Source organism: Chrysochloris asiatica, unplaced genomic scaffold, assembly GCF_000296735.1.
Source record: "Chrysochloris asiatica unplaced genomic scaffold, ChrAsi1.0 scaffold00043, whole genome shotgun sequence".
Classification (NCBI taxonomy): domain Eukaryota; kingdom Metazoa; phylum Chordata; class Mammalia; order Afrosoricida; family Chrysochloridae; genus Chrysochloris; species Chrysochloris asiatica.
This window is the reverse complement of record NW_006408561.1, coordinates 1,196,825-1,209,325: the sequence shown is the minus strand read 5'-3', so window position 1 is coordinate 1,209,325 and position 12,501 is coordinate 1,196,825. Positions and strand designations below refer to the sequence as shown.

The window sequence follows — 12,501 nt, the reverse complement described above, 5'->3', positions numbered from 1 at the left end:
TCCTATGACACCTCAGTGATACAGTGCAAGTAGGTGTCTTCTAGGAGGCTTTATAAATCCCAGTAAATTAGAGACACTGTGTTCATAAATTAAGCGACTATACAAATAAAGCTATAATAAGAAAGATAATCATGCATCTAAAAAACACCCATATTCACCGAAGGTCTACCTGAAATGAATCATATTTTAGTTTTTGTATTTAAGCAGTTTTTCTAAGACCAAACTACATTTAGAAATTGCCACACATATACTCATCAATAGGGAAATGTGGCAATTTGTTCTACAATTTCCAAAAATAAAAGATAACTCTGATTTCCTTTAAATTTTTATTTCCTCAGTTAATAAGAGCAAGTAAAAAACAGTACTTACATCTGCATACAACGTAAAATAGTCCTCAATTCCATCCTGGCCTGTGATTACTCCATGACGCCGGTTAATTCCTGCAATCACTGCTCCCTGAAATTGACTAGGAGCTATAACTTCCACGGCCATAACAGGTTCAAGAATACATAATGTTCCATTTGCCAGGGCTGGGTTAAAATAAACAAGTAAGTAAATTACTAATCTCCATTATCCAGATATATGAAAGGAAGATAATGGTGCTCTTCCAAATGTACACACACAACGATGCTAAAATACTCAATCTGAACTCATTTTTCTAGTAGTATTAACAATTACTCTCCTAATGGTAAGAGTCCTGGTGTGGTGAAGTAGGGTAAGCACGGACTGCTAACCACAAGGTTAAAACCGACAAGCCACTTCTCGGAAACCTTATATAGGATCTCTGTGAGTCGGAACCAACTCCAAGGCACTTAACAACTTATGAATGGAAATTCTGATAATATTTAAAGCTAATTTTTATCCATAAAACTCATTAAAGTATAGAAATCATAAAACAACATCTAATCAGGTTCTTAATCTAAATTATCCAGTTGGTGGTTACTTATTCTTTCTGAAAAGCTTCAGAGGTAAAGCAACTGTTAGTCTTTGGCCAAGGCAAACTGATACTTCTTTTTGGTTCTTGGCAGACAGTTAGTCTTAATTATAAGAAAATAATTTCTCTCTTTGGGTGGAGGGCACCCCTCATATACATGGAGGCAACAATCAAGCCATGCCTGACATCTATCTTTACTTTTGTAGGCTCAGTGAAGTCTAAGAATTAGAAGACCATGTTTCTAGTTTCTGCCCTACCACTAACAAGACAAAAACACAGGTGGTCCACATCTCAAGTTTCTTCACTTACAAAGTATGACACTGGACCTGATACTGTTAGGCCATCAAGACAGTTCCCACTCATACAACCTCATGAACATGTATAACAGAAACACTGCCCAGTATTGTGCCATTCCCACAATAGGAGTTATGTTTGGGCTATTACAGGCAGTGTGCCAATCCATCTAGTTGAGGAGCTTCTTTTTCACTGACCCGCTTTTACTAAGCATGATGCCTTTCTATAGAGATTGGTATCTCCTGACAAAAGGCCCAGATTTGTTGAGATAAACTCTCTCCATTCTTGCTTCCAAGGAACATCTGGCTGTACTTCTTCCAAGACAGATTTTGTGTGTTCTTTTAGCAATCCATGATACTTTCAATATTCTTCACCAACACTGTAATTCAAATGCATCAATTCTTCTTTGGTTTTCCTTAGTCATTGTCCAGCTTTCTCATACACATGAGGTGAACCAAATACCATAGTTTGAGTCAGGCACAGGACAGTCCTCAAAGTAGTTATCATTTACACTTTAAAGAAGTCTTTTGAAACAGATTTGCCTAATGCAACATGCTGTTGGATTTCTCGACTACTATTGCCAAAGACACTGATTGTGGATCCAATTAATCCATATTTAAGTCTATATTCTTTGATCATCATCATTAAGTGCTTCAAGTCCTCTTTTTGCTTTCAGCCAGCAAGGTTGTTATCATCTGCATATCACAGGTTGTTAATGAGTCTTCCTCCAATCCTGATGTCTCATTCGTCTTCATATAATCCAGCCTCCCAGGTTATTTGCTGAGCATACAGGTTGAATAAATGTAGTAAAGGACATAAGCCCTGACACACAACTTTCCTAAATTTAACGCATTCAATATACTTTGTTTGAATGACTGCCTCTTGGTACAGTCATTACATGTTCTGAAATTCCCATCCTTCACAATGCTATCCATAGTTTGTTATGATCCATAGTCGACTATCTTTACTTAGTCAATAAATATAAGTAAGCATCTTTTTGGTAGTCTCAGCTTTCAGCCAAGATCCATATGACATGAGCAATGATTCCTCATTTCAAGTTCTCTTCTGAATTTGGCTTAAATTTCTGGCAGTTCCCTGTCAATGTACAAAACAACCATTCTTTAATTGTCTTAAAAATAATTTTACTGGCATATGATATGACATCGTTCAACAATTTCCACATTCCATTGGATCATCTTTCTTGGAATTAGGACGTTTATGGTTTTGGTTGGCCAGGTACCTGTCCTCCAAATTTCTTGGCATAGATGAGTGAGCATGATGGTTACGGTTGTGGTTGGGCCATGATTCTCTGGGTTGGCCATTATATCTTAGTTTATTGGTTATAAATGATGTATTCATCACTTATGATGAAATCTGATACGTGTGTAATATACTCACCTCCATGAGCTCTGCTATGAACAACCAATCAGCTGAAAAGGAATCGCCTTAGGAATGTAGCCTACATTAAAAATATATGAATGCTCTGGCAAAGCCTTTTGCTTTCCTTAGATTCTAGATCTGGCTCTCATCATCTGACCACTAGTACTTGCGACTTGTGCCAGCGGCATGGGTCTTGAGATTCAGTAGCCTCTGCAGTCTGTGTGCCACTAGCCTGACACCTTAGCTGCTGATGCTGGACTCACCACCCTTCAAGACTGTGGGCCAGCAGCCTGGTTTCCGACCTGCTGTCCATAACTACATGAGTCAGGAGAAGCCTCCAGCCTGACATCTGACCTACAGACTCAGGACTTGCCAGGCTCTAAAACTGTGTGAGCCTGGAGATTAACCTATCTATACATAGTCATTTCTAAGCTTCACCAGTTTTGCTTCTCGAGAGAACCCAGCCTAAGACAAGAGAGTGCTTCCAGTGTTGCATCAGCTTGTTGTGGTATTCATCAATTCTTGGAATCCTGTTTTTCATCAATGTCTTTAGTGTAACTTGGACTTCTGCCTTCAGTATCATGAATTCTTGATCATATGTTACCTCCTAAAATGGCTGTTATTGATGTTGTTAGGTGCCATCACGTCGGTTCCAACTCATAGCCCCCTATCCACAACAAAACAAAACACTGCCTGGTCCTGTGTCAACCTCACAATCATTGCTACACTTGAGTCCATTGCTGCTGCCACTGTGCCGATCCATGTTTTTGGGGATTTTCCTCTATTTTTACTAAGCCTTTACTTTACCAAGTATGATGTCTTTCTCCAGAGACTGATTCCTCCTGATAACAGGTCCCAAGTACGAGACACGATATCTGGCCATCCTGTCTTCTAAAGAGCATTATGGCTGTATTTCTTCCAACACAGATTTTATTCTTCTAGCAGTCCATCATAGTTTTAATATTCTCTTTCAACACAATAATTAAAATGCATCAAATCTTCTATGGTCTTTCTTTATGAACCTAATTTTCACATAGATATGAAGCTATTGAAAAGACTATGGCTTGGGTCAGGTGCACCTTAGTCCTTAAACTGGTACATTTTGCTCTTGAACACTTAAAAAAAGAGGTCTTATGAAGATTTGCCTAATGCAATATATCATTTGATTTCTTGGTTGCCTCTTCCATAAGTATTGACAGTAGAGTAGATCTAAGTAAAATGAAGTCTTTGACAACTTGAATCTTGTCTCCATTTATCTTGATGCTATTTATTGCTCCAGTGGTGAGGATTTTATTTCCTTTACATTGAGGTGCAACACATACCGAAGACTGTGGTCTTTGATCTTCATCAGTAAGAATTTCAAGTCCTCTTCACTTTCAGCAAACAAAACTGTATCATCTGCACAGTACAGGCTGTTAATGAATCTTCTTCCAATCCTGATGCCATATTCTCCTTCATATAGTCCAGCTTCTCAGATTATTAGCTCAGCATACAGATTGACTAAGTATGGTGAAAGAATACAATCCTGGTGACACGCCTTTCCTAATTTGAAACCATTTAGTGTTCCTTGTTTTGTTTGAACAACTGCGTCTTGGTCTATGTACAGTTCTTCATGAGCACAAATAAGTGTTCTGGAATACTCATTCTCCTCAATGTTTTCCATAGCTTGTCATGATCCACAAAACCGAAAGAAAAGCCTTTGCGGGATCAATAAAGCACATATAAACATCTTTCTGGTATTCTCTACTATCAGCCAAGATCCATCTGACGTTAGCAATGATATTCCTTGTTCACATCCTTGTCTGAATTTGGCTTGAACCTTTGGCAGTTCCCTGTCAATGTACTGTTGCAGCTGTTTTTGAGTATCTTTAGCAAAATTTTACCGGCATGTGATATTGGGGATATCTCATGATTTCTGCATTCCACTGGGTCACCTCTCTTTGGGATGGGCATAAGTATGTATTTCTTCCTATCGGTTGGTCAGGTAGCTGACATTTCTTGGCATAGATGGATGAGTGCCTCCAGTGCTGCATCAGTTTGTTGAAAGGTTTCAATGTGTATTCCATTAATTCCTGGTGCCTTGTTCTTTGCCAGTTCTTTCAGTGCACCTTTTTAGACTTCTTTCTTCAGTAACATTAGCCTTTGGTCATAAGCTACCTCGGGAAATGGTTGAACATCGACCCTTTCTTTTTGGTACAGTGACTCTGTGTGTTCCTCCCATGTTCTTTTGATGTTTTCCGTATGATTCAGTTATTTTGCCCATGTTGTTGTTAAGGGCCATCAGGTCAATCGGTCCCTGCTCATAAGGTTTCTAAGAAGTGGATGATAAGTTTGAACCACCAACTTTATGATTCAAACTGACGGTGCAGTCCAGTTCTTTACCCTACAGTGCCATGCCAGGGAATCCTTCAATACTGCAAGTAGAGGCTTAAATTTTTTCTACAGTTCTTTCAGCCTGAGAAATGATGATCATGTTCTTCCGTTTCAGTTTTCTAAGTCCAGGTCTTTGCATATTTTGTTATAATATTTGGCTCTAGCTTCTCATGCTGCCCTTAGAAATGATCTGTTCAGCTTTTTTACCTCATTTCTTCCATTTATTTTAACACTTCTATGCTGGAGAACAAGTTTCAGATTCTCTTCTGGCATCCATTTTGATCTTTTCTTTCTTGTCTTTTAGTAACCTTTTGCACTAACAACCACAACTTGTCTGGTCTTTGGTTGTTAGTACCTAATCCATAAAATCTGTTCTTGAAATGACCTCTAAATTCAGGTGGCACATGTTCAAGGTTATATTTGGGCTACAGTGGACTTATTTTAATTTTCTTTTGCTTCAGCCTGAAGTTGCCTATGAGGAATTTATGGTCTGTTACAGTCTGCCCCTGACTTTGTTTTGGCTGATAATTTGGAGCTTTTCCATTGTCTCTTCCCACAGGTGTAGTCAATTTGATATCTGACTATTTTATCTGGTGAAGTCCATATATGTAGTCATCTTTTATGTTGTTTAAAAAAGGTATTTGCACTGAAGAAGTCATTGGTCTTGCACAATTCTACCATGCAATCACCAGCATCGTTTCTATCACTAAGGCCACATTTTTCAACTACTGATCCTTACTGGTTTCAACATTTGCATTTTAATGACCAGTAATTATCAATACATAATAATGGCATGTTTGATCAATTTAAGACTGAAAAAGTTGATAGAGTCTTCAATTTCATCATCACTGGCTTTAGTGGTTGATGCATAAATTTGGATAATAGTTGTATTAGCTGGTCTTTTTTGCAGGTGTTTTGATATTGTCCTATCACTGACAGCATTGTACTTCAAGACAGATCTTGAAATATTCTTTTCCATGATGAATGTGAAGCCATTCCTCTTCAATATATCATTCCTGGCATAGTAAACCATATGATTGTTGTATTCAATATGGCCAATACCAGTCCATTTCAGCTAATGCCTAGGATATCGATGCTTATGTGTTCCATTTCTATTTGACAATCTCCAATTTTCCTAGATTCAAACTTTTTACATTCCATGTTCTGATTATTAATGGATGTTTACAGCTGTTTCTCTTCCTTTTAAATTATGCCCCATCAGCAAATGAAGATCCCAAAGTCTTTATTCCATTCATGCCATCATAGTCAAATCTACAAGTTTAGAGCTGTAAACATCCATTGAAAATCAGAATATGGAATGTACAAATATGAATCTGTGAAAATTGGAAGTTGTCAAAAATGAAATGGAATGCATCAACATGGATATCTTGGACATTAGTGAGCTAAAATGGACTGGCATTGGCTATTTTGAATCTGACAATCACATGGTTTACTATGCCAGGCATGACAAATTGAATACGAATGGTGTTGCATTCATCCTCAAAAAGAACATAGCCAAATCAGTCATGAGGTACAACACTGTCTGTGACAGGATAATAGCCATGTGCCTACAGGGAAGCCCAGTTAATACCACTATTATTCAAATTTACGCACCAACCACTAAAGCCAGTGAGGATGAAATAGAAGAATTCTATCAACTTCTTCAATCTGAAATTGATCAAACATGCAATCAAGATGTATTGATCATTACTGGTGATTGGAATGCAAAGGTTGGGAGCAAAGTGGAAGGATCAGTAGTTGGAAAATATGGCCTTTGTGACAGAAATGATGCTGGAGAATGCATGATAGAATTCTGCAAAACCAATGATTTGTTCATTTCAAATACCTGCTTTAGACAGCATAAGAGATGACTATACTCATGGACCTCACCATATGGAATACATAGAAATCAAACGGATTACATCTGCAGAAAGAGACGATGGAAAAGCTCCATATCATCAGTGAAAATCAAGGCCAAGGGCAGACTGTGGAACAGATCATCAATTACTCATATGCAAATTCAAACTGAGGCTGAAGAAACTGAAAAGAAGTCCACGAGAGCCAAAAAAAATATGACCTTGAATACATCCCACTTGAATTTAGAGATCATCTGAAGAACAGATTTGATATATTAAACACTAAAGACCAAAGACCAGAAGAGTTGTGGAATGACATCAAGAATATCATACATGAAGAAAGCAAAAGTCATTGAGAAAATAAGAAAGAAGGAAAAGGTCAAAATGGATGTCAGAAGAGACACTGAAACTTGTTCTCCAGCATAGAGATGCTAAAGCCAATGAAAGAAATGAGGAAGTCCAAAAGCTGAACAGAAAATTTCAAAAATCAGCTCGACAAGATAAAGCCAAATATTACAAAAAATTGTGCAAAGATCTGGAATCAGAAAACCAAAAAGGAAGACTACACTCAGCATTTCTAAAGCTGGGGGAACTGAAGAAAAAATTCAAGCCTCAACTTTCATTATTGAAAGATTCTCTGGGCAAATTATTGAATGATGCAGAAAGCATCAAGAGAAGGTGGAAGGAATATACAGAGTCACTGTACCAAAAGGAAATGGTTGATGTTCAACCATTTTAAGAGGTAGCATATGATCAAGAGCCAATGATACTGAAGGAGAAAGTCCCAAGGTGCATTAAAGGAATTGGCTAAGAACAAGGCACCAGGAATTGATGGTATAAAAATTGAAATCTTTCAACAAAGTGAGGCAGCACAGGAGGCACTCACTCATCTCTGCCAAGAAATTTGGACGACAACTAACTGATTGGAAGAGATCCATATTTGTGCCCATTCCAAAGAGAGGTGACTCAACCCAATGCGGAAATCATCAATCTCTTTGATATCCCATGCGACCAAAGTTTTACTTAAGGTAATAATACAGAAATGGCTGCAAGCATACATTGACAGAAGTTCCAGAGGTTCAAGCCAGATTCAGAAGAGGCCGTGGAATGAGGGATAGCATTGCTGATGTCCGATGGATCTTGGCTGAAAGCAGAGAATATCAGAAAGATGTTTACCTGTGCTTTATTGACTATGCAAAGGCTTTCAATTATGTGGATCATGACAAGCTATGGACAGCACTGCGAAGTACGAGTATTCTGGAACACTTAACTGTGCTCATGAGGAATCTGTACCTCGACCAAGAAGCAGTTGTTCAAACAGAACATGGGAACACTGAATGGCTTAAAATTAAAAAAGGTGTGCGACAAGGTTGTATTCTTTCACCATATTTATTCAACCTGTATGCTGAGCAAATAATACGAGAAGCTGGGTTCTATGAAGAAAAACGTGGTATCAGGATTGGAGGAAGACTCATTAACAACCTGCGATATGCAGATGATACAACCTTGCTTGCTGAAAGTGAAGAGGACTTAAAACATTTACTAATGAAGACCAAAGAGCACAGCATTCGGTATGGATTACATCTCAATGTAAAGAAAACAAAAATCCTCCCCACTGGACCAATAAACAACATTGTTATCAATGGAGAAAAGATTGAAGTTGTCAAGGACTTCATTCTTCTTGGATCAACTATCAACACTTATGGAAGCAGCAGTCAAGAAATCAAACGACGTATTACATGAGGCAAATCTGCTGCACAAAACCTTTTGAAAGTGTTGAAGAGCAAAGATGTTAGCTTGAGGACTAAAGCGCGCCTGACTCAAGCCATGGTATTTTCAATAACCTAATATGCATGCGAAAGCTGGACAGTGAATAAGGAAGACAGTAGAAGAATTGATGCTTTTGAGTTATGGTGTTGGAGAATACTGAAAGTGCCATGGGCTGCCAAAAGAACCACTAGTTCCATTTTGGAAGACATGAAGCCACAGAGTGCTCCTTGGAGGCCAAGATGACCAAACTTCGTCTCTCATACTTTGGACATATTGTCAGGAGGGACCAGTCACTTGAGAAGGATATCATGTTTGGTAAGGTGGAGGGTCAGAGAAAAAGAGGAAGACCTCCCAATGAGATGGATTGGCCAAGTGGCAGCATCGATGGACTCAAGCATGACAATAATAGTGAGGTTGGCCCAGGATTGGGCAGTGTTTCGTTCTGCTGTGCATAAGGTCGTTATGGGTCAGTACCAACTTGATGGCACCTCAGAACAACGACAAGAACATTTATCTTCAGGAAAGCTACCAATTTCTAGTCAATTTGTTCTATCTGTACATTGGTATATGGAATGATTATAACTAAGTTACCAGCTTAAAATGTATTTAAGTGGTAAACACTTAGAGGCAAGAGGCAAGTGTTTTACTCTCAGCCATGGTACTGTGTTCTTTGTGACTTCAGCTCTGTTTTCTATTAACACAATCTTCAGGTCATGACAGTATTTCTAAAGCGTAGATTTCAAATGCATATTTAAGAGACAGCTGATATAAGACAACGATGAATTCCATTTCCCTGTCACAACTAAGAAATTATAATACAAATTATTACTTTTTCCAATTAATTGAATAAAAATAATAACATAATGAATTAGCAGCCTGATCAAGGAAAATAATTTGTCTCTTTCTCAAAGCTCTCCCCCATACTGAATTACAGATACAAAATAAAACTAAAAAACAACATAGAAGATTTGCTGCACTAGCTGCTGCAGGCCCGAATGGGAGATCCACCCCTGGGTGAAGGCTAGGGGATGGGCAAGGAAATGAGTGCTTGCAAGTCTGCCTGGGAGCAGACCCATGATCTGGGCACCAAAAGAGCTGCGTGATTGGATCTGACCCTGTGACCCAAAATATAGGCCAGACTTCAGTGTCCATGTTGTCCCTGCAACCCAGAAGCATTGATGGACTGGACAAAGCTTCTATAGCAACGTCAGAAGGCCCAACAGCAGGTGCTCAAACACCTCCCGTCAAGAGAAAGAGAAAACTATCCACCATTGGTAAAATCTTTTAAGCCTTAGAAATGGAGGAAAAAGATGATCAATGATATGCTTAGAGAAACATCAGCAGTATTACAAAGTTGAATATCTATAAGACAAAGTAGAGAGAAGCTGGTAAGAAGGGGAGTTCTTAAGGAATTGACTAAGATGGAGATTAACAATTAATTCTGAAAATTCAAACAGGCACATGATATCCATCTGACAAGAATCTACCAAAGAGGAAAATACTGTAAAATCTAAAGAAAGTAATGACTCTTATCTGAAAAAGCAACACCTTTGGTGTTCCTCCCATTCAAAAAAAGCAACCAGCGCCAAAGCACCTACTTCATCATCTATTCATTCACCTCATCTCGTCCCAAAGCATCAAAGGAGACAGTTGCTAGCAAAACAGGGACAGTGGGAACCACAAAGGGCAAGAAAAGAGCTGGCAAGTAGCCAGCCTGTCAAATGTCCTCAGGTGCAGCCACCTCTTGTAAGCCTGACCTTAAAGGGAATCCTTTGGGGCCTGGAGGGAAGAGTATCAAACCTGAACAGACTGTCCCTGGGACTGAGGAGCAGACCACAGGCAAGGCCAAGTCTGTGGTACCTCTATCCTCCTCAGCTACGCCCCCTCTTCCCCAACCCCTTCTCTTCTTCCTTTGGAGGATTATGTGCTGTTCTCTCAGACTCCCGTCATCCTGGTCAGCAATGGGATTGATCTTAGACCCAAGTCAGCTTCTATGGACTGAAGAGTCAATCAACAAAACCACTCTCCACTCAGGCAATGGCCTAAGTGTCACCAGAGAAAATGAAAAATGGTGAGTCAGGGGCAAAGAGCCCATATGAAGCTGAGTACCAAAGATCACTAAGCCATTCTGTTTGAAATACAGGAACCTTGTTTGTTTTCATATATCACTGAATGCAATGGATACTGGGTAAGCACCCACGTAATCCAGCTGTTTGCATTCCACAGTATGCTCCAAGAGTGGGCAGCTGGAGAAAATGGCATTAGTAACACTGAGAACCATCACAGTGTATCTGTTCAGTTCAAGGACATTCAAAGCCGGCTTCACACAGCTCAGCAGTCCTTTTTCTTGTCCCTAGACAGTTGCCTTCTGTCTCCTTAAAGTGGTTACTTGAAATCGTTAGCGCTTGTGTCCAGACTGCTTCTCCATGGCTGCTCATTTTCATTTCAACAAGTTACTTTGCTTTCCCTTTCTCTAGGATCACAAAGGCCACCAGGAAAGAGTGCTTTCAAATGTCAACTCCTTTTTTCCTCTAACCTTAAAGTGCTCCCTCACTCAAATGCCCTCTCCTCTGTGATGGTCTGGCTATAGCTGACAGCTGTTTTTACTCACTACCTGTGGGACTAGATTCGCCAACGTGTCTTTTTGCCTGTATTGATTTAGCAACCAAATTTCATTCTCTGAATCATTTTATAAATCTTCCAAAGGAGTTGGTTCTACATCTTATCCTACTTATTTCTTAAAAAAAAAAAAAAAAAAAAAAAAATTAATCGTTTGAAGAAATCAATGGAATAATAAATAAAATCAAATTATAAATTATTTTCTTTAAGCTTGACATTTTAATAAAAGATGGGAGAAGAAAAACTAACCAAATCCATAAAGTACAAATTTCATTTAGAATCAATAAACACCAGATTTATAGAATACTTAGGATATAAGATGTCAAGATAAACTGAATTTTTTACTTTCTACCTTTAGCATTCTAGCATGAAAACTTTCTGAAGCATTTTATTAATCATAATCTAACTGTTCTGTGATAAGTAAAGACACTTAGGAACTTTACTAATGAACTGTTGTTCTTAAGTGCCACTGAGTCAGTTCCAACTCACAGCAACCCTGTAGAACAGGGTTTCCAAGGAGCAGCTGGTGGGTTTGAACCACCCATCTTGTGGTTCACACTCTAGTGCTAATCCTACTGCACCACACCAGAATGAATTACTATATAACAAATATGAAAGAGTAGGAAAGGAATGAATTGTCTGGCTTCAAGACACAACTCTGAAGTTCCGTTGTTGAATAACCCTGATGTCCAACTCTTGTGCTGTCATTTACTTGTCTCTCATCAAAGCAAAGATCCAGAGGCCAGTTGTTTATGGTTCTGGGTCATAAGGGTTTTATTACACATATTATTCTGTGTGTAAAGGTCAACAATTTTAGCAGTTTAGCACCATGAATACATATATTATTTCAAAACACTTTGCTAACCTCAAAATGTCCAAAGCCTACAATATCATACAAATACACAAAAAAAATCCATAAAATCCAGAGATTTATGGATTTTCTGGCATTTAAATGTTGTTGTTAAGTGCTGTTGAGTCGGTTCCGACCCATAAGAACCCTGTACAGGGTTTCTGAGGCTGTAAATCTTTACGGGAGGGAGCAGAAAGCCTCACCTTTCTCCAGCAGAACAGCTGGTAGTTTCGAACTGCTGACTTTAAGGTTCACAGCCCAATGGATTTCTTGGCAGTTAAATAAGCCACTAAAAATAGCATGACCGTTAATGTTTCTTTGTTCTCCAGTGTGGTGCTTAATGCTCTGTGTTGGATAAGATCAAAATACAGCGCTGCCTTTTGTGGCTCTGATAGTCCATAGGAGAGACTAGACACATGTAGGCT

At 38.8% G+C, this 12,501-nt stretch overlaps 1 protein-coding gene and 1 pseudogene across 1 annotated transcript in view; one reads left to right on the top strand and one right to left on the bottom strand.

The window, feature by feature from the left end:
* Nucleotides 1–12,501, bottom strand: part of GFM1 (G elongation factor, mitochondrial 1) — a 94,967-nt gene that overhangs the window by 702 nt on the left and 81,764 nt on the right. The window contains exon 16 of the mRNA XM_006861775.1: nt 370–530. Within this exon, the coding sequence (XP_006861837.1) occupies nt 370–530 (161 nt within the window). The remainder of the gene's footprint in view (nt 1–369; nt 531–12,501) is intronic.
* On the top strand, nt 9,603–12,417 carry LOC102820114 (annotated as a pseudogene).